This window comes from Hippichthys cyanospilos, chromosome 6, assembly GCF_059441005.1.
Source record: "Hippichthys cyanospilos isolate Australia breed blue-spotted pipefish chromosome 6, RoL_Hcya_1.0, whole genome shotgun sequence".
Taxonomy (NCBI): Eukaryota; Metazoa; Chordata; class Actinopteri; order Syngnathiformes; family Syngnathidae; genus Hippichthys; species Hippichthys cyanospilos.
In genome coordinates, this window is record NC_142374.1 from 14,230,160 (window position 1) to 14,253,263 (window position 23,104).

Below are 23,104 nucleotides of genomic sequence, written 5' to 3' on the forward strand. Positions count from 1 at the left end.
CGACCTTCTGCCATAAAATCGAGGGGGGGCATCCAGCACCGTGATGTGCTTTAATTCAGTCTCATTTTTTGGAATTTTGTACATCTAGTCACTTATTTTCAATGGCTCTTGACCTCAAGGTGATCTTGAACCCTGAACCCTATGTTTTTAAATAAACATGAAGAAAGGTCCTGAACCCAGATTTGAACTAAGACACTTTGTCTCTGATGTAGCCCTTCTAACCATAGGTGACTTTGATTAAATCAAATACTGCATAATTCAAAACGTTTTACTGTTCAGGAATGTTAGTCAAGTGTCAAGAAAGCATTATGATTTACTACGGACCAGTATTGAGAAAATATCATGTCAAGTATAACAATTGACGGCTAAACATTTGCTGACTGATACAAATGTTATTTGGGTAGTTACCAATTTAGTGAATTTAGAACATAGACCCGGGCTTATATGATAAGCTAATTTATTTGTATTTCACCGAGGTCTATGCCATCCACGTCAGCCCCATCTCTTGCCCTTTTTTCAGCTTTCTTCCATCTCCTTTCATTCACCGTGTCTCTCTCATCTTTGGAAGAGATAACAGTGTGCTTTCATCTTCCTCCTCCCTCTAGAGGAGACTGCCCAACAGAGCCAGAGGAGCAGAGTCAGCATTCCTGCGCCTCTGTGGTGTCACGGACCCCCTCCACCTCCCAGCTCACCTCAACCTCGACCCAACACGGCACGTGCTGTATGTATACAAGTATCAAAATTTGACCAAATACTTTAAAATGAAGCGTTCTTTTACATTTACCCTACGAGAAGTAGGGAAAAAAACACTGGTGCCCTGTGCATAAAGACACCTCTCGACCTGGAGTTCAACTTTTCTCTCTAAACTGGGATTTGTGTGCGTGTGTTTTTTTATCCAAGTTTGAAAAAAAAGAGTAGTCAGAGGAGGAGGAGCTTGGCACAGGTAAGAGAAGGGAAGAAAGACATGAAAAGAGGGGTTACATGGAGGGTTTGGGGGGGGCACATAAAGGTGTTAATACACAGGGAGGCTGCATCATACCAATGCACTGCTCTGAGGCAGCTTGAGCAGCTGAGAGGAGTGCGTCAGCAGTACATTCACGTTCCCACTGAAGGACAAAGGGAGGGGGGCAGAGATCTTAGTTGCCTGCAACACACATGGAGGTGGAAGAGGAGGAGTAGAGGGGAAAAAAGAGAGATTGGAGCATAAACAAGAAGAGAAGACTGGGATTAGGATGCCGCTGCCGCCCGTTTATGTGTGACGGTGGGCTGCCTTGTTGAGCGCTCGCATGCCGCCTCCTCTTCTCCATCTCCCTCCCATATTCTCTCTTTTGCGCACTCTATCTTCCCCTTGCTCTTGATCTGTCACTAGTTCTCCCTCTCTCTCTCTCTTTCTCTCTCTCCCTCTCACTGTTCTAGTCGGGCTACTGCAGCAGTCCACCAGCCAGCCAGCCAGCCGCACACATGGCCAACTAACACAACTTACTACCTCAGCCAACCTCGGTGGGGGAAAACTATCATAAAGACGACCGCAAGAGACACGCTAAAAAGAAGACCGGCGAGCGCAGGGACGAGTTCTCGATTGCCGTTTACGGATACGGAGCCGACTTTCTATCTCTCCCTCTTTTTTTTTTCTTTTTGCTCTTGAGGACAAGAGCGCTCTCCTTCGCTTTCTCGCTCACTCTTCAACAGCCTTTTGCCCAGCTCCGGCAGTGCACCGCATCCCCATTCTACAACTGACACCACCCCAACTCCACCCCCTTGCACCACCATCCTTCCCACCACCACCACCACCACCCCCTCCCTGAGGAGGAATAGACGGATTACTGCTAACTGTGCACACGGCAGCCTGCAGCTGCTCTGACCGGGCCAGCCCGATGCTGGGAGGAAGCAAGAGAAGCGCAGAGGAGAAGGAGAAGAGGAAGAGAAGAGTAGAATGAGGGGGATGATTGTGCCCGGAGTTCTTTAGCCTTTTTCTGTCTCTCAGTCTCTGTCACAACAGGGCTAATCACCAGTCGAGGAGCCCTTGGCAAAGTCACACTGAGGGAGGTCTCGCCACAAAAGGCAACCAGCTCGTATCAGGAGACGGCTGGACTGAGATTTTATTTTTTTATTTTTTTTACTTTTGGTCTCCTCCTCAAACCCAATGAAATTCACCATGGATCGGCGCTGCGTCTAGGATATTCTGCCTGGAAGGGTGATCTGGGGCAACGGTGATCCACGTACCTGGCAAGCCTATTTGGCCTTACCTGTACCCTGTTCGTGTTCGGTTCTCACAGCCAGAAGCCATTTTGTACCCTCAGCCAATCGAAGGCCACCACATTCACTCTGAGTGGCAAAAAAAAAAAACGGGCAAATCCTGCCACACTGACACATGGACAAAAGTTATGTCTCAATGAGACGAAAACCCTTTCCAAACTAATGAGGTAAGTCTTTACTGTTCAGATAAAAGCTTATTTTGATGTATTTCCTCTTCAGCCCTTGTCCTAATCTCCCTTCACCTCTCTCTTATTTCTGCTTCTGGCGCATTCCATTTTGATGCAGCGTCTTCCTGCACTGTCGATGGAACTTGGGAGCCTCAAGTTGCTCCAGCCAGGCTAGGGTGATCCATCCTCTGGTGTGTGCCATCTCCCCCCACCATGCAGAATAATGTGCCGTCTAAATCATGAGTCCTTTGGGCCAGGTTAGTGTGCAGCCTACCTGGAACACAGCCCTGCTTGCCGTGCTCTCCCTCATGGTACCTGCCCTCAGTATGTGCCAGTCCAGCAGCCCAGCACTGAGCTCAGCTAGCTCGCAGAATTGTCCAGGCATGTGCTCCTGCACCAACCAGCTCAGCAAGGTAGTGTGTACTCGCAGAGGCCTGGTTCGGGTTCCTCCTAACATCCCAGCCAACACCAGGTACCTGAACCTGATGGAAAACAGCATAGAGACCATACAGGCTGACACCTTCAGGCACCTGCATCACTTGGAGGTGCTGCAGTTGGGTAGGAATGCTATCAGGCAGATTGAGGTGGGAGCCTTCAATGGCCTGACCAGTCTTAACACTTTGGAGCTGTTTGACAATAGGCTGACGGTCATACCAAGTGGAGCTTTTGAGTACTTATCAAAGCTGAGAGAGTTGTGGTTGAGGAACAATCCCATCGAGAGCATCCCGTCTTACGCTTTCAATCGTGTCCCCTCGCTAATGAGGCTAGATCTTGGAGAACTGAGGAAGTTGGAGTACATCTCTGATGGGGCATTCGAAGGTCTTCAGAACCTCAAGTACCTCAACTTGGGGATGTGCAACCTGAGGGAGTTCCCAAATCTCTCGCCTCTTGTGGGTTTGGAGGAGCTTGAAATATCAGAGAATGTTTTCCCTGAACTTAAACCCGTCGCCTTTCATGGGCTGAAGAATTTGCGTAAACTATGGATTATGAACTCCGCCATCACCACCATTGAGAGGAATGCATTTGACGACATCACGGCTTTGGTGGAGTTGAACTTGGCTCATAATAACCTGTCATCTCTCCCCCATAACCTCTTCACACCCCTGCAGTACTTAGTGGAGCTACATCTGCACCACAACCCTTGGAAATGTGACTGTGATGTAGTGTGGCTATCCTGGTGGCTCAGAGAGTACATTCCCACTAATTCCACTTGCTGCGGACGCTGCCACATCCCGGGCCACATGCGAGGGAGGTACCTGGTAGAGGTGGACCAAACCACGTTTCAGTGCTCGGCACCATTCATACTCGACGCCCCAAGAGACCTGAACATCTCAGCGGCGAGGGTGGCGGAATTGAAGTGTCGCACGGCTGCCATGAGCTCCGTTAGATGGCTTCTCCCCAGCGGGACTATACTGACACACGGCTCGCTTCACCCTCGAATATCTGTCCTTAACGACGGAACCTTAAATTTCTCCAATGTTCTGCCGTCAGACACTGGCGTCTATACTTGCATGGTGAGCAACATGGCAGGGAATTCAAACGCCTCGGCCTACCTAAATGTCAGTAACGCAGAACTCAACACATCAAATTTGTCCTATTTTACGACCGTAACCGTAGAGGTTTTAGAGCCAACAGTGGAAGAAACTCCCAAACCTAAGCCAACCGCCCCTGCCTCACCTTCTGTCTTCAAACCTGTCTTCATATCCACCCCTACTGTGCTGTTCCAAAACACACAAACTCCAAGGCAGGTGTCAATCCCCACTGCCAGAATCCCCAGTGGGCCTGCTGCTAGTCTGGATGAGGTCATGAAAACCACCAAAATCATCATTGGATGTTTTGTTGCAGTGACCTTGTTGGCAGCGGCCATGTTAATAGCGTTCTATAAGTTGCGTAAGCGGCATCAACAGAGGAGCACAGTGGCCGCGGCCAGGACCATAGAGATAATACAAATGGAGGAGGAAGTTCCTCCAGTTCCACCCACCTCTGGATCTAGCGGCTCAGAGGAGACAGGGTTGGTATTACCTACCTTAGTGGAACACAACAGCAACACCTTTAAGCCTGGCTATGTGTCAGCCTCTCGTCAAGGGGCCTATGCAGCCCACTGGACCCAAAACAACACTCTGCATCGTTCAACCAGACAGCATCACAGCCACATCAGCACCATAGCGGATCCTTATATCATTAAGACTACCCATGGAAAAGAGAAGGTTCAAGAGACTCAAATTTGAATAATGTGTCCCCTGGGTCCGTCCTTGGATTTTGTCATTGACTCAGCCCTAACTTTTTGTCAATGTTGTAGAATGCACAAAGAAAATAAAATTGTACCTTTCTTTTGTACAGAAGTGCATAGCAGAGACACTTCTCATTTCTTGTACATGCCTATACATAAGTGTATCGTTTAAAAGACTACAAATCTATATATCTATATACGTATATGAGACTATCGGAGAAGTGGTAAGACATGCTGATTCCATTGGAAAAGAATGAAATTTGACACTATTTTCTAATAGCAGGTAACCTAAAGATTACTTTTTAATAAATGAGGTTGATATTTGCTCGTGTAGAAAAGAAGGTTTTTGGAGCATACAGTATTTAGGATGCAGTAAACGATGTCTTTACATATGGTTTCTGATCACAGCCCTGCATAACAGAAGCAAGCTTCATTTTTCCCTGTGCCAAATATGATATGCAATAAATCGGTATTGCCCAACAAAGGGGTGGGTGGGGGTCAAATGTGTCTGATTTGTACATTTGTGTAAGGATAGAGATGTGATGCCACAGATCGAGTGTATGCTGTTCAGTAGCCATGAGGCAAATGCTTTTGGACTGCAGTACATTTTCTTCAGCTCAAATGTAACCCTGTGTTTACCTATGTCATGCTTTGACTGTTGTTGGCTTTTTTTCGTTTTTTTTTTTTTTTTAATCTAAAAATGTTGATTCCGTGTGCACATCAAATGATCACTTCGTGCGGACAAATAGAAGTTGTTGCAAATACTTATGTAGTTTTGCTTCTGGGTTGCATTCTTTTGTTTCTCTCTCTTTTAAGTTTTGTTTCTAAATGGCTTGTGTAGTGTTTAGGGCTAATTTAGTAATGCATTACAGCAGTTGCCTGACTTGTCTCTGCAAGGGCTCATTCTGATGCTAATTCTTCAGCGGAACTGACATGCAGTGCAGTGATACAGGGGCTTGAGGACCATTCTGTATTTGGGGAAAGAAAAAAAAATATTGATATGAAACACAATGAATGTCTGTCTGATATCTGGGGCTTTTTCCATGAACTACATTGACTTTGTTTTAACAGTTTATTTTGAGGAACACTATTTTTATGGAGAGACAAACAGAGGCTATGAAAAAAATAAAACCTTTTGGTTTGTATTTCTTTAATCGGAAACACATTCATCCAATGACTTTTGTGTGTGAATTGTTTAGCCGTTAAAAGCGGGGACCGGATTGTAAAGCTACCCTCAAATCTCCCATCTTACACTCCTATGCATTTACTTGGTGTCTGCATGAATGGGTCTTTAAGTAACTGGTGTACAATGCTGCATTATACCCCACAGTGGGGCTCTATGCAGGTCATATAGGCTGTTGGTCTTTGATGCCTCCACTTAGTTCTTCAAACATTTACCGTTTTTTACTGACCGGCCAGAAAAAAAAAAAAAAAAAATACATGTATCCCACAGTTGTACAGTTTGCGGGTTTCTTTTCTTTACATATAGGTTATACTGCAGAATATAGCACCTTCAACAAAATGATTCCTCCAGTTATTCTACGTTAGACAATGCAAGCTATATCTTGTCCTAACAATGGAGGAGAAGTCATATTTTTTTTCTTCTTCTTCTTTTCATTATTACACATTTTCAGTTTATTCACATTACCAGTTTGGTGACTTCCGACCTTATAAGTGACCTCTACTCCCAACCACTATCCCTTTTTTATATAGAAAATGTGCAGCAGAGAGTTAGAGTTAATAGATGCTACTGAAACCCTGCAGACAACTAATCATTTATAAAATGTTGCACATGCAAAAAAAAAAAATCATCCAGCTGAGGCTATTTGCAGAAATTAAAGTCCGAGCCCTGTGATAATTATAGAGCATGGTGAGTTGGCAGGAACAGCAAGGCTCCACTCAACAGCTCCAGGCTGGGGGTTCTGCTGCTAATCACAAAGGTTAGCCAGCGTTGACGTTTTGTTACAAAAACTACATTTGCCTTTTGTTCCTTGACCTTCCCTCCAAATCAACATGGTCAAACGTATGAAAAAGAAAAAAAAAAAAAAAAGAATTGGTTATGTGGCTAAATTCTATTAACATGAGTGTCTGTACGTGATTGCGGTATTAGAAAGACATGGTGAATCAAAAACTAACCAAAACGGGTGGTGCTTGTTGTGGACAAAATGTTACTGCCCACTAAATGTTTAATTTGACATGGATTAAGAGCACTTGTGTATTTTCTTCACTGCTTGTGCTCTCAAGGTTGTGGGTGTGCTGGATCCTATTTAGCAGTCTTCTTGCGGTAGGCGGGGTACACCCTGGACTGGTTGCCAGCCAATCACAAGGCTCGCTAAATCGAACAATCATTCACAGTCATTTACACCGATGGACAGTTTAGATTGTCCAGTTAAACCTCATGTTGGTGGAACGTGAAAGAAAACCAAAGTACAATACCTGGAAAAAACTCACACAGGCACAGCAAGAACATCCATACAGGGACGTTGGATTTCAGATTCAAACCCACAACACTGTAAAACAGATGTCCTGACCAATCATCCACTGTGCAGCCAATGTCATTTTTGGAACTCTTAAAAAAATGGCTAATAATTCAAGGTATTCCAAAGCTTTCGTATAAGATTTCAAGTTCAGGTCATGCAATTTCTAAACAAGCTTTAATTATATATATATATATATATATATATATATATATATATATATATATATATATATATATATATATATATATATATATATATATATATATATAACTGTATATAACATTTTTACTGAAAACTAATTAAAAACATAAGAAATAGTTATAGTTAGAAAATGCTTTAACAACTGCAAAATCAACAATACGCCTTAACAAATACAGTCCCAAAGTCTAAACTTTTACTTGTTGCTGTATAAAATGTTTGAGGAAAAATGTAATTTCATTTACTTGACCTAATGGCATATATTTTTTTGCAAAAATTAATTCATTGACAAATTTGCCTCTCTGTTCAAAGGTTCTTGGTTCACAGCTCAAATGTGGCCCCCTCCTGTGTAGAGTGTGCATGCACTCCCGATGCTTTCATATTGTTTTCCCTAACACATTTCCAAAACATGCATGCTTTATTGGACTCAAATTGCTCAGAGACGTGGACATTTTGTTGGTCTACATGGCCATGCAGTTGGCGCCAAATGGGTTAGACTGCAATTGACCTGTGAGTCTGAATAGGATAAAACTAATGAAAATAAATTGCTGGAAAGAAAGCAAGGCCAAGTCAAGTACCAAAACATATATATATATATATATATATATATATATAGTTTTTAACTTATTTCAGCACATCATTTAGTGAATAAAATCCAACTGCATTCTCCACGGAACAGGCACTATTAATAGACGTGACTATACATCCGGTTCAGCAAAAACAAGGGCAGTAATTATGTAAGGATCTGGCATATAGATTGAATGGGAGCAGGTTATGTCAGGATGAAACATGGGTTGTGTTTTCTGGAAGCACAGCAGGTAGTGTCAATGCACGTGTACCTGTTTTTGAAAATATGAAAGGAAAAAAGATGATATGATGGGCATCCCATAATTGAGTATCCGATATTGGTTATGATTTGAATTGTAATCAGTAGAAATTAAAGTATAATGGTGCCTTGTGATCATAATCATACTAAAAATATTTTATCATTATTCCATGCGGAAATAATAAAAAAATGTCTTTCATCAGCCTCCAAAAAAATGATAAAAAGAGAATTCATGAATAATCCATTGAATGTAAATACTTAAACAGTAAAGCTGCATTTATTTTAGTTGTTTTTCACAGAAGATATATAAATAAAATATATACCTTTATTACATTTATTATTACGTTTATTACATTGTTTGCCAATGTGTTGGGTTGTGTCCAAATATCAGTGCTTAAAGCATTACATTAGCCCACGTGTGCTGTTTCACATTGGTCGTTGGCACATTAGCATTAAGTTAAACAGGGTGTGTCAAATTATGTAGTTGTTTTAAACACAAAATGTATAACTCTCTCATTTTTAGTTTGACAGTAGTTCAAGTCGTAGAACCTTTCAACAGCTTTAAGCCTGTTTTTGAATTGTATAAAATTTGATTGATTGATTGATTGATATTTCAAAACACTGCTAATTATAAGTTGAGTTGTCTTCACTATAACCCTACAGTTCTCGGATCTTAAATTTTCGCTGACAAGTCAAAACCAGTGGAACACATCTTCATAAATGCTTAAAAAAGGGTCACTTGTATTAAGGCATCTCTGTTTAATGGCAAAATTAGCCTCTCAGGGTCAGAGCACACATAGTCTATAGAAAATCATTCTTTTCATCACAATCTCGAGGGTCTTTGGCTGTTTTCAAAATAAGTGAGGGAGGTGAACTGTGGAGTGTTTGAAAGCCATTTCCAAAGACACTTGTTCAACACAACAAACAGTTTTTCTTAGGTTGTTTGACTACCCGCTTTTAAGCAGTTCTCATCATATTAAAAAGACTACATCATTCATACTTGATCATACAATGTTGCCATTAAACAAAGGTATTATATATTGTGTGTGAAGTTAGCCTTTGGCTTTATGGCGTCAACAGGAAACGTGTTTTGTTTTTTTATTGCTTACGTGAACTTATATGGTTTAACCCCATGAGTTACATTTATTCGCTGATGAAGTTGCTTCTTCAAATTTGCTGTTTTGCTTTTTTCCAGACTTTCTCTAGGCCCCTAATCTACGACTATGGTTTTACAAAATTAGATTTTTACACCACCTTATGCTTTGATGTGCACCAACACAGTAACATGTATTTTACAAACAATGTTAAAACAAACAAATATAGAGCTACGCACAGATGCATCGATCAAATACTTAAAATCAATATGCATGATTGCAGTCCATGCCAATGAAAAGGATTAAGAGAGTGAACGTCGATGTACAAGTTCCATTGAGCTATCCGGTGAGGTCTAGTGTTCTCCCAGGGAACATAAAGATATACTGTAAATCCTTCCTCTCAAGTGGCCGCCACTTCAGTGCCCTCCAGCTTGAGCTAATGATATCCTTTGCATTTTACAGTAAGGCATCTTCCAGTTGGGATTCCAGAACATCATTCAGCACACATTATCGCTTTGCCGTGGCTTGCCTGTTTTTTTTGTTTTTTTAAATTTGTGGCATCCTTTTGAGTGATCAGATTCATTTTCACTCAATAATTAATGTAAATAGTTAATATAAAAAGATTTCTTTTTGGAAAACCCTTTCAAAATATGCCAGATATTTTTTTTTTTGCAACTCTCACTGCTCTCAGTGTTGTTGATCCTTTCGTCACTCCTTATTCCTTTTGCCGACTTGCGTGTGCACAGCTATGCTTGCTTTCACTTGTGTTTCAATAACACCTGTCCATGTATTCCGCTGACTGGCTTGCAATGAAATTTGACTTATCTGCCGCCAGTCATAATCACTTCCGCGCTTGTCCCGTTCCACATCATGAAGAAATAATAGGAAAATAAAACATGTTTTGTTGGAATTATCTTTTACTTTCTAAATATTAAAGCAGTGTGTTTTGTTACTTTGTAAGAAAAACATTTTTATTAGTCCTGTAAGAAAAAAATGATTTGGAATATCATATTTATTTCTTTTTTTAAGTGAAAAGATACAAGGGCGCAGAACCAAATCTAATCGTTCCGCTTGAAATACAGTTTATTGAGACATATATTTAATTTTCTTTCATTGGACAGACGTCTCTCATAAGTTCATTTAAATGTATGTATGACAATAATAAAGCAAGAGCATCATACTCTCTAGAACCGAGCCATACTTGAATCAATCGTAATCCATTTCACTTTCAAATCAAACCAACATTGAAGTTACACACCCCACATGTCCAACACTGTATCAAATCATCTTTAGTGAGGACGTGCACTCCCCTACTTACCATGATGGAAAAAGTAATACGATTTTTATTAGTGAACAAGTAACAACATTTGTATCTATTTATTTATGATACTATTACATTAAATACAAGGACTGTAATGATAAGTACTAAACGTGTTTAACATTTGCAATGTCATGATGGTTGCCACTATCCAACAATGTTTTAACAGCAGACTGGATAGGATTAAAAACACTCACAGGACAGGTTAACAGCTTCAGAAATGTTTTTGAAGACATCCTGTTAGTGGCTTGCAAACATCAAATTGTTTGATTTACTGGAATAAAAAAAACGTTAATCAGAAAGTAGGCGAATTAAGATTACTATCAGTGTAATCTGTTTTTTGGCATCATTGTCATAATTTTGGGCAGTGACGTTGTAAATTATGTAGTAACACGCAGTCCCCTCGGTACGGATTGCTTCAGAAACATATTTGATGCCCTTCCCTGAAGTCAGTGCTACAAATGATGAGCCAATGCGGTAGAACCTTCCGCCAAAGACATCGTTTAGAGCAGCCCACCGGAGGCTTATGTTATCCATATTAGCGAGGCATGGCAGGGATGAAAAGAATGAAGAGGCAGCACATACAGTAGTTTGTCTCACTCCAGCTTGATAGGATCTGCAGCAGAGACGGAGGAAAAAAGCCAACTGGAGCGAGCGGCGATGACATGCTGGGGCTGTCGTTGTTTGAGCTAAAGGGTTTGTTGCAAGCAGGTCCTTGAGTCTCAAGATCCATATCTGTTAATGAAGTCTCCAGCAGTCCCGGGCAACACTAAGTCTGCCAAAGTTTCCCTGGTGACTGATGCTTTTCCGTGACCACAAAGGGAGTGTAAGAAATGATTCATGTTGGTGCTTCTATGAAGAAATAGTCTAGACTCCAATTTTCTTCGCACTTTTGTTTTCGCTCCTTGATTAGTCAGCTCACAGGTGACTGCGCGCTGCCGCCTATATCTCATCTACTGCTGTGCAACACTTAGCTTTTTTTTAAAGAAAAAATTTCATCAAAAATGACAAATTCTATTTTAATGCGGTGGACTCACCTTTGAGACAGCACTAGTCTACATAGAAAAAGGTCAGAGGAATTAATGATGCAAGCTTCCAGACTGTTTAATTGGCATTTCGCTCACACTGACGCTCTTTTTTTTGTCGTTGGCCATACACAAAAACCATTTACTGTATGTCTGTCTTGTTGGACATTTCATTAGTTCAACCATAAGTAAGCTGTCATATCAGAAGTTTGACACACCAGATGCAATTATCATTATCATATAATTAAGTTCATCCATCTACTTTTTTGGCAGTTAAGAGGACCTTAACTATGTTTACATGCCATCGATATTAGAGTTAGAGTCTTAAAATTCAGGCTTCTAAAACATTCACAATTACCGTATTTTCCGCACTATATGGTACACCGGATCATATGGCGCCCCTTCATTTAATGGCATATTTTAAAACTTTTTCCATATATAAGGCGCACCGGATTATAAGGCGCACCCTCATTTAATGACATATTTTAAAACGTTTTTAATCACAATATAGTAATACTCAAAGTAATAACAATAATAACTCAAATAATAACACTAAACTCTCAATAGCATAATAGTTCAATGTCAATATGACCAACCTTGTTCAACTGTAAAAACACAAAAAAAACAGGTAAAGCTTACTTTTCAGTTCATTCCCCATCTACGGATCCCAATCTCAATATTGATCCATATATAAGGCGCACCTGATTATAAGGCGCACCATCAGCTTTTTAAAAAAAAAAAATAGGGCTTTTAGGTGCGTCTTATAGTGCGGACAGTACGGTATCTGTTATGTTTGTCTACAGACATAGTTGTTACTGCATACGTACTGGTACTTGTAATCATTTGGAATATCCCCATCCCAACCTTGTAGCAGGGACAATGTCATGATGCACTGACAGCATTAATAAAGTACAGTAAAAGGTTTTCTCCTCAAAGTGAAGTTGTGTTTCTGTGCTGCATCTTAATTTCACCATGTTTGTTTAGCACGTGTATTTTCGGTGGGTTTTGCGCCATATGAGACCGATTTATACACGGCATGCTTCTCCCAGACTTGTTGGTACAACTTCACGCCATAAAATGTGGCATAAACAGTACACAAAAATACCATCAAGACTCAAGGCAGAAATCATTGTATTCAAGTTAGCGTTTGGCAGCATAAGATTGATGCTAGTGGGACCAAGATTCCTAGTTGATAAAAATGTGCAGAATAAAAATTACAGGTGTGTATAGTAGCATATATTTGCATTTGGAATAGACTATCCTACTTTGGTGACCATAAAGTTCACCGGATTCTAATTTGCTGCTTTGGAATTTTCCATACATAGGACACACTGGATTATAAAATGAATGAGGTTATAAGGCATGGTACTGCACATGAAATGAAATAAACCACTAGAGCAAGTAAGTCCAATTTTATTCAACTTCAATTCTGCTATTAACAATTTTTTTCTAATAGCTAAGCATACATAGACAGTACCGGAGCACCGGATTTTTCACACCGTAATGTAAGTTCATAGAAAGGAACGTGACTTCAAGATGATTACAGTATTTCCCCGAATACCAATTGACCTCATGTATAAGTCAACCCCCCCTTTTTCATTTGAATTTGGTTGAACTTTACAAAAACGCAATAAGTCTATCCCTGATTTTTGTAGTTGCATAGAGCATGGCTGTCCAATTATAGCACATGGTGCGTGTTATTATAATGACAAAATTATGGTACTTTTAGATGCATTTCTTCATCATGTATCTAATAAATTGGTCCGTTTTGAGTTAGGCAGTTATAAGTCGAACCCCCTAAAATGTGGTTTCAAAATGAGGGAAAAAAAAAAAAAAAACTGAACTCATAGTTGGAGAAATACATTAGTTAAAAACCCCAAATCCTATTTATAAGGTGAACAGTTGATTCATGGGAAAATTAAAGGATTTTCAGAATTATAGTCGAAAAACCACCCTACCTCAGGGGTCATATTCACATAGAGTTCAAAACCTGATTTTTACTGATCTTCAGTTTTAAAAAGGGTAATTGACTGCAATCAACATACTCCACTATGGAAAAGTCAGAGTAGGGGTGGCCAAATCTACAACTATGTCTCTAAATTGTGAGTGAAAAGCAGTGATAGTGAGCTAAAAAGTTTGGCGCTGATACAGCTCAGTACCCCAAGAAAGTAGAATGCATGTTAATTTGCTTTAGCATTATTGGCGTCACCCTTCAATGGAGGCTATCAAACGTCACCTAGCATCTACAACGCAACCTCAAAATCATGCAACACTTGCAATACTTTGCAATGGATTAATCAACATATCATAAACCAACAACTGTCTTTTTTGCTTTTCATTGAGAATGTACAGAGCAATGTAAACATCAAGGCACATGGACTTATGATGTCACCACCCAATCGTCCATGACAGCAAACGCAACATTAATATTAATAATAAAAAAAAACATAGTTTTAATCCAAATTAAAGTAGATTTGTTTTTTGTGTGAAATTGATAGTATATTTGTTACATACTATATGTGCATTTGCAGTTATCTTTTAGCCTCATTGTTTGCACCTTTGTCTTTTTTTTTCCTGTCACACAATGTCATGCAATATATCAAAACTATGCAACCAAGAAATAGCATGCTGTCTCCACACAGCAAAAGCCAAGATTCAAAATTTAAATCTCAAAAATACTTTCGTTTGATCAAAATGTCTATTTCACTCAGCAAATATACTCATAACTAATGTTTGCAATCAAATTAGTATGTGTATGTGTGTGTGTGTGTCATCAACTCTACGATGTTGTCGACTTACAGCTAGAAAATTACATCCGTTTTTTTCTCATTGACTTTCAAAGGAAATGTGATAAAATGTGATGTCTCACATTGCACTCGAACTGCAATATTTCCAGCAATTACAAAGTGGTCGGGCATATTTTCAGCCACAAATATCGTCCGCAATGAAGAAACTTCACTGGCAAGCGTTCATCTGCTCAATACATTGCTGGCATGGAAACAGGAATTCATAACATTCGGAGAGTTATCTCATCACGAATTCATTTTGTGTAATGCTTCTCCTCATTGGGGTCACATGTTTGATGGAACCAGCCTCCTTTGATTTTGGGCTATGCTGGAGTACATCAACAAGTCACACTCACATTCACACCATTGGCCAATTTAGAGCAGTGTTTCTTAACACAGTGGTGAAGTGGTTAGCGTTCGCCTCACAGTTCAGAGATCCCGGGTTCAATCCCGGCTCCAGCCGTGTGTTCCATTCTGGCTGCGGCTTGGATGGATGGGTGTATAATATAGCCTATAAAAACATACATGCAAGAAATATTTTTGTGCTGATTTTTCTTCTGTTCATTTTTTTTTCTATTCATTATAACCTAACTTGGCAAAAGATGCGTGCTGTTATTTTTCACGAGCGTCTGCTCTGATGTAATTATTTCTTAATCATCCTTCTCCGTATAAATTATGAATGCAGTATATTGTCCTTGGGCAGTATTGTGAGGCCCGCCATTGCCGTCATGCAGCTTTGAGTCACACAAACGCACTTTACATGTCATTGTTACTATAGTTCAGGACAAAGTGTTCTCATTGGACCATTGCACCTCTGGATAAAGGGTGGCAGCTGCAGATAGAGGTCTGCTTCTCTGTCACTTTTTTTTCCTGTCTCCATTGTTGTGTGTGTGTGAGTGGCCACTTTTTTTGTTATTTAACCTCTCCCACTCACTGCCGCGGGAGGTAGGATTCCGCCAACAGTTGCTGCGCAGCTACATAATGAAAGATTTGTTCAAAAATCAAACCTGATTGTACGTTTAAGGGAGGACTGTTTTTTTTTTTATATATATTTTTTTTCTTCAGTACAGTAAAGTGCTCAGGCAGCCTATGACTGGGGTTTTTGCACACTCAAGTGATTTCTTTTAAGCCTCGTCTTGTTAAGAGTGAGCACAGCAGGATTTGTCGTTTGCGTGGCCCTTTGAGGGCTTTGCACTTGTGCACACAGTCACACTCATGTTTCAAAAAGTGGACTTGGCTTTGTCTGAAATTTCAAGAGGAGCCTAAATGCACTTTTACTTATACAGACTCCTTTCTTTGACCCTGAGTAAACCTTTTAAAGCTAATGTCCGATTGATCAATGTTTCAGTACTTTCAACAAGGATAGCCTAAATTGTATAAATCACAACAAGCGTTTGACCTCTCAATGGACAATTACATTTGCTAGTTTGAGAATAACTGTTGTCATTACATAGTCATCTTCCTCATGATATTCATCATAGGACCAAGACCTTATTTCAGGAAAAATGAAGATGAACCCAAGTGGTTAAAAAAAGAAAAAAAATTGCATCCCTTGTTTTCTCTAAATTGTTACATGGTTTTTCAGTACTAGGTAAATTATACATAATAAAATAATGGAATATGCCATGAATAAAGCAAAACAGACATACAAAATTCATATTTAAGCAACACTTTTTTTTAACCTTTCTTTGTAGCCAATCTCAGTGCACAAACAAAAACGAAGATCATATATATATATATATATATATATATATATATATATATATATATATATATATATATATATATATATATATATATATATATCTGTGTGTGGAATTAAGGTGTTATATAAAGTGTTTTTATATATTTTACTATTGAAGATTAGTGCTTGTTGTCAAGATTTTGAAGCAATATTGATGAGATTCATAGGTGAAAAAAATAACACAAAAAAAACAATATTTTACAATATTAATCAAGATTCTTTAAAGTTGGCGCCTTTTGCCCATGTTATAGCTTTGCACACCATGGTATTTTCTCAGTTATGTTATAAGGTGCCCATTGACATGATTATAAAATGCAATTTATTAAATGTACGGTTTATGTTGTTCCCCTCCAATTTGGATTTAAAGATGACTTTATTGACTTAATGTGCAACATTTAACAAGGATGTTAACTATAGCTGCTAGTGAGAGAAGCCGCATTCCGACCTCAGCTTTCCACATAAATCATAAGCATAAATCATGAAAAGATTTTCCAGTTGCAGACTTGTCAAATCTCCACAGTTTAGCAGTTGTACAAAATCATTTAGCTCATTTCTTTTCTTCTTTAAACTTGACTTCCGTATCTTTTTTTTTTCCTGTAATGCATTTGACCCTGCCAATAACATCCAAGGCCTCAGGGTTGCTATGGTTTCCCTGGATTCCAGTGCAGTACTGATTGGCTGTTCAGGATATAGTTGTAGACACAAAGCTGTGTGAATAGAGAGCCTACTGTGACCCTGGCAGAATGTTCTGCATTCGTATTTACGTGCTGATCCTTGGTTTTCAACAGCCACTGGAAAGGAAAAATATGATGCTCATTCATATACTGTGGCTTTACTCACTTTATTTTAAGACAGCGAGGTTAAGGAAGAAATGGAAACATCTTTTCATTTGGGAATGACATTTTGTATTTGGAGCAGTACGATGGGTGAGTAGGTGAGACATTGGCCTTCCATTTTAAAAACATGCATGTAAGGTTCATTGAGGACTGCGGATTGCGCATGGATGTTAAAGTGAGAGTTAGTAGCTGTTTACAAACATTGCTTTGTGATTGGCCCTGTGGTTTTGCTGTTTCTCACCCAATTGAAAAGATTTTGCTTTCTCTTGGCCTAATGAGGGGAAAATGCTTTTGAGGCGGAGCCGAGGATGAGCAGTTTTGTTGTTGGTTTTCTCCTAGACTGTAGACATACCAACCCCCCCCCCAAAAAAAAAAAATCCCAATATATATATATATATATATATATATATATATATATATATATATATATATATATATATATATATATATTATATATATTATGTTGGGATTTTTTATATATATATTTATATATATATATATATATATATATATATATATATATATATATATATATATATATATATTATGTTGGGATTTTTTTTTATAGTGAAGCATACTTGTTTGATATGGAAAGCAAACAAAGAAAAATAACTGTTTGTGAATGACCTTCCTTGCTAAAAATGCATTATTTACAAATTTTTAAAATCTACAAAACCAAATTAATTCATATTATTCACCCGCTCTTCTTGGGTTATTTGTCCTTGTTGCATGAAATAAACACATCACCACTCTCTGCACATATTTGAAAGTAAGTATCATAGACAGCGGATCATAACCTTGAAGTGCTGAAACATTTTCTAATATTCAGCAGTGATGGATTTGCTTTAGCAAACAAATTGGCACAGCAAATGGGAGCAGATGCGAGATGTGCAAGCATTTTACTCAAATGCGATCACATGCCCTGGTAGAAGAGGTAGAAAGCACAGCACAGACTTGAGTCTAATAATAGCCCACTTCTCGTTAAGGCCTTTTTGCAGTTCTCTGAGACAAACAAACAATGTTAATTGAGCATTTGGGTTGATTCTATTAAACAGTAATCCAATACTATACAATGCAAAGCTCCTTACCTAAATGAGGCTGTTGACAACCTGTGAGGAAGTGTGGTTGCCCCGGGAACGGACAGCGTTATGCAGACCTGGGCTGAGTACAGGTTACATGATGCAATTAAGACACCATTTTTCGTCTTACTTGAATACACACGGATTGTATTTTTGCCTCCATAGCAGAGATATGTTGGTCCTTTTGTGGCTGCTTGCAAATGGACAAATGCCAAGGTAAGAAGAGTATGCAAGGATTTCATGTTGCCTACTGAAAGAATTTATTTCTTTAACACCAAGAAATTTACAAGAACATTTGCTACCGTGACTGGTGGGTTGTCTGTGCCATAAGTGACAAGTACCTACACCATTTAGTTAAGCGCAAGCACAGACACTTGACTGGTAAATGGAATAAGTCAAGTCAATTGACTTGTTCCATTTATCAGTTTTTTTTGTTTTTGTTTTTTTTTTCACTGACACTGATGGCTATAGATGTCAAAAATCAATTTTAACTTGCATGGCAGTGAATAAAAAACACATTCAAAACAAAAGCAACAAAAGCAGTGAAATTCTGAAATTTGTTTTTTAAAACATGTTCTGCATCGAGAAGATGATTACTCAAAAAGCATTTCAAATCTTACTTTTTTTTAATGATTATTCTCTTTGCTGAAACCAAACATCAAACGCTGTCATGACACAATGTGCTTGAATGCAGGAATTAAAGTGTTTAATTCAAAGTACAAACAGACTCATTAAAGAAAGACACCCCAGAACTGATGATGAATTGCATTTGGATTTTTCGACAATTTTTGGATGACATGTCGATCTGCCTGCCATGAGGTGAGGAAAAGCATGTTTGTACAGTATGCATAATGTAGAGCCATGGTGATATGTTGGTGGTTCCACTGTATGTCTCTCTGACTTCTGCTTGATGTCATGCTAAAAGGTCACAACGGTGTTTCCAGCTTTTTTTGGGTGTCTTTGTCTATTGATATAACTATTTTCTGAAATGACGTTAACTCGGGTTCTTAAATGGGTTATTCCGTGAGAAGGGATGTTAGCTAGCTCTTCAGAATAAAATAAAACTCCAGAGGAGGTTGTTTAACGTTATTTTTATAGAAATCTAATATATATATATATATATATATATATATATATATATATATATATATATATATATATATATATATATATATATATATATAATTTATATATATATATATATATATATATATATATATATATATATATATATATATATATATATATGCAACATTTTAGGTGTCTAAACGATTATAAAAAACATTTATCAATTAATTTGGATTAATGTATTAACTTATTTAGTTGCCAATTACTGTCTTGGTGCATCAGTTTTTTAATTTTTATTTTTTTACATAGTCATTTGCAAAGATTAAAAAAAAAAGCCAGTTTTCTATTTATAAATGTAGAGCATTAAAGTAAAATGTTGCATGCTCAAGTACATGCAAGTATTCTGCTTTAGTATCGTAATGAAGTACAATATTTATTCTCTGTTACGACACATCACTATCCTGCCATTTATTCAAGCTTCTGCAAACGCTCTAAAGCTTATCACTACTGAACACTCTTTTGCAATCCTGTCAACTCGAGTGAGCTAATTGCTTTAGCCTTCTGTTCTTTTCATCTTCAAATGTTAACGGTAGTGTCGGATGAAGCCAAGGACCACGTAGGCGTTGGGCTTGAACCACCTTGTCCGGCAAGACCCTGTAACACTTCTGTGACGTTTTATTTTGAACACAATGTATTTATTTGATCACAATCTGTGTTAGAGCACCTCCTCCAGCAGTCAAATTTTCAAGTAGTTGTCAGACTTGACATTTCACTCTAGTGGTTGACTTTGGAGCGTTCTAGTCTTGTATTGTAGATCAGTTTATTCTGGAGGTTATGTTGCAAACCCGGCCATGATAAGAAAAAATCTGACAAGACAAGAAGATTTGAAGCCAAACCCTCACAAATGTAGGAAAGATAATGTTAATACCACTTCCATAGTACTCACAGGTTTCTGTCCACCTCTCAATATTCTACTACTCTTTCAGGGTCACACGTGACCTGTGGCCGGTTATAGGACAACTGATCATCCATGAGTGTCGTTGAATATTTTTATATATTTCTAGACCTATTTGCACATACATTCCAGCTCTCTTTATTCTAGTTTAGAATTTTCACATTTCAGCTGAGTCATAAACTGAATCTGAATAGCTTTATTGGCTCCCTGTCAAAAGCAAGATCTCTTCATTTCAGTTTTTTTTTAAGAGCCTTGCCTTAGTTCCTCTGTAAAATACTCGTGAATCCCCTCTCGAGCTTCTCAGGGAGTGAAGATGGATAATACCATGAAAAGAACGAACGTTGCAGTGGATGGGGATTTGGGAATACCGAGCCCAGGCATCATTCATGTGCCTCTGCACTGCATTATGATTCCGCTGAAGAGTCGTCTTTACCAAGTGAGATTCTACAATATGCTATCCCCGTCCAGCGCAAGAGTAAATGAGTCAAGGATTTTTGTGTGTGTTCATTGTCTCATTTGTTTATGATCAGGAAGAAATAAAGGACACTCAATGTAGCAACCTTTAAGCTTCGATGTCACACAAGCCTCCGAGTGGCAAGAGACAGACATTCATGTTCCTTCGATTAGAGAGGAATAGAATAGAATGCCTTCACGGAATAGAACAGAATAGCAATATCGTCACCAGATATACAACACAATTGGGAGTGCTACATCTTTTTTCAATACTGAATGAAAAATAATTGGAAAAAAAGCTCTGTTTGTCTGGCTTTTTTGAGCCCTTCAGCGCTGACTAGAGGTCAACGACTTAAAAGCTTGATGACCAGGATAAGTTGTGACTCTGACAATGTTTCTCGCTCTGTTCAGGTTATGAGAGCTGCCAATGTCATCCAGGGAGGGCAGAGAGCATCAAGTGAGTTTCCTGGGTGCATCGTCTTCCTGTGCACTCGGCATACCACACCATGATGCAATGCGCAAGGAGACTCTCAATGGTGGTTCAGTAGAGGGCTACCGGCAGCTGTTCTTCAAGGCGTTTGGTCCTGAGCACTCTCAGGAAGTTGATGGGTGGCTAGGATTTCTTCACCACTGCCATATGTGGACTCCCCTACTGTTTCGTTGACATTATTTATGTTACTACCCACAGCTGTGATGATACCCTTTGAGGATTAGTGGATCCAAGTCTTTGCTGTGGCGTGTCTCCTGGCAGGTAAGGCATTATGCTTCATTTCACTCAGTGGACAAAGAAAATTTAGTCCCAAATCTGGCTCTTGAGATATGGCCATTGTGCTCCTCAGTGTTGCAGCCTTTTCTGCATCCCATTTTAGGAGATCCACAATATTTATCTTTCTACCCACAGGTTATGCTTGATTCATCTTTGGAAGGATACTGGAAAAAAAAAGGTGGAAAAGCCAAATGGTGAAACCTCAGACTTCCATCAAGTTTTCGTCATCGTTTTCATTTCTGGTAAGTAGTATCATTAATCCACTTGGGTTTTAACCCCCATTGTTTACAAATGTCATGAAAAAGCCTATGTTATGAGACTGTCCTAAACAGTTGTGATAAGACCCTTTGTGCTCTCCTGTTGTCATATCAAATGACACAGTTTCATCCACTATCATCCGTAGAGTGAGTCAGCACAGAAGTGTTGACTGGGCAAACACTCGTCTACGTCTACTCATGTTCCTCAGCACACACATTCAGAGCAAAGTAGCAGCTTGTCGCTGTGATCCGGGCATATTGGTCTTTGGCACAGAGAGCACAAGCTGCTGAGTTTTCTCATTCCATCACAGATGGGCAGATCTGATACCTCTTTATTTTGAACCTGCCCCCTTGCCACTAGAATTGGAGTCAGGACATGGCGACACTTGCTATTTCAACATTTTCACGTGCCTAAATGGTGCAGAACCAAATGTTAGTATGATATAAGCTGATTGAGTTTTGATGCCAAAAAAGCAAGGTTGTGTCTACTTCGGTAAAACAGTACACTATGGAATGAATATGCAGTATGACTTGTCAGGATCAAGTTTCTTGAGTGTAAAGGTGGGCAATTCTCAAAATTTTACCTGTCCATCATTCGTCGGGCGTCATCACTCTGGGCGCCCATCTGTCATCATCAGTGAGTTATTTCTTCAAGCTAAACCAAAAAGTAATATTCAGCCCTGATGAATGCCACTCTCTGCTTTTACGTAAGCACCCAAAGCCTGCCCTTGACACTTGAATGTCTCATAAAAATACGTGAAATGCTTCAATAATCAACAGATGTTTTCGTAGGAACTACTGCATAAATGGGGAGACACAGGCATTTGTCAAGACAGTTTCAATCTCTGTAAACACCATTTCCATTGTCCAATCAAAAATCTACATGCTATATTTATCGTATGTGGTGTTGCATTTTCAAGACTCCGACTTTTACCACCGTTTTTCATAGACTAACACACAGTGGTACATCTAGAAGTCAACTTAGTAGATACACATCAAATTTGACAAGGGCTCAATGTACACACAATTTGCAACATGTATATAAAAGAATGACAAGTGCACTTGTGTTGTGTTTGTCAATTTGGGGTATTTTTTGAAAAACCTCTTACATTTCAGGGTGATAAAATACAATTTTGTATGTAATATTTTCATTGCTATCTAATGTTAAAAGGGGTCAAATTAAATTTGCACAGAATGTAAGGGGTTAAAAATACAATGTCTCAAAAGTACAGTATTAATTTTCTTAAGGCTGCAAACACCCGGTGTAAAGAAGAAGGCTTCGAACTGATACAGGTGCATGAGCTTTCCTTTCAGAGATATATGTATTATGTAAAAATGATAAGATGGCAAGCATCCTGACTCCATGTTATATTGGTGTGCCTCTGCAGTCGCGCAGGAGTTTTTAGCAGTGAATAATGCGGCACACAGTGTCACGGAGGCTAACTCTGTCGCTCATGCTCTCATCTGGCCAGGTTTCTCAAGGGACCAGCCGGCTTGGGTCTGTTCGAATTAGTCTGGAAAATCAGGCCAACGGCACCACTTCAGAGACAAATTTATTTTCTGTAT

The 23,104-nt window shown here is 39.0% G+C and overlaps 1 protein-coding gene and 1 long non-coding RNA gene across 2 annotated transcripts; both read left to right on the plus strand.

The window, feature by feature from the left end:
- The first annotated feature begins 1,262 nt into the window (after window positions 1-1,262).
- On the plus strand, window positions 1,263-5,827 carry lrrc4.2 (leucine rich repeat containing 4.2). Its single transcript, XM_088418184.1, has 2 exons — window positions 1,263-2,423; window positions 2,542-5,827. Exon 2 carries the CDS (start codon window positions 2,663-2,665, stop codon window positions 4,649-4,651), a length of 1,989 nt encoding a protein of 662 aa, XP_088274310.1. The 5' UTR covers window positions 1,263-2,423; window positions 2,542-2,662; the 3' UTR covers window positions 4,652-5,827.
- A 12,315-nt stretch (window positions 5,828-18,142) lies between these two features.
- On the plus strand, window positions 18,143-21,523 carry LOC148422299 (uncharacterized). Its single transcript, XR_015865935.1, has 3 exons — window positions 18,143-18,255; window positions 20,927-21,266; window positions 21,417-21,523. It is a non-coding gene; the product is annotated as an uncharacterized LOC148422299 (long non-coding RNA).
- The last annotated feature ends 1,581 nt before the right edge of the window (window positions 21,524-23,104 follow it).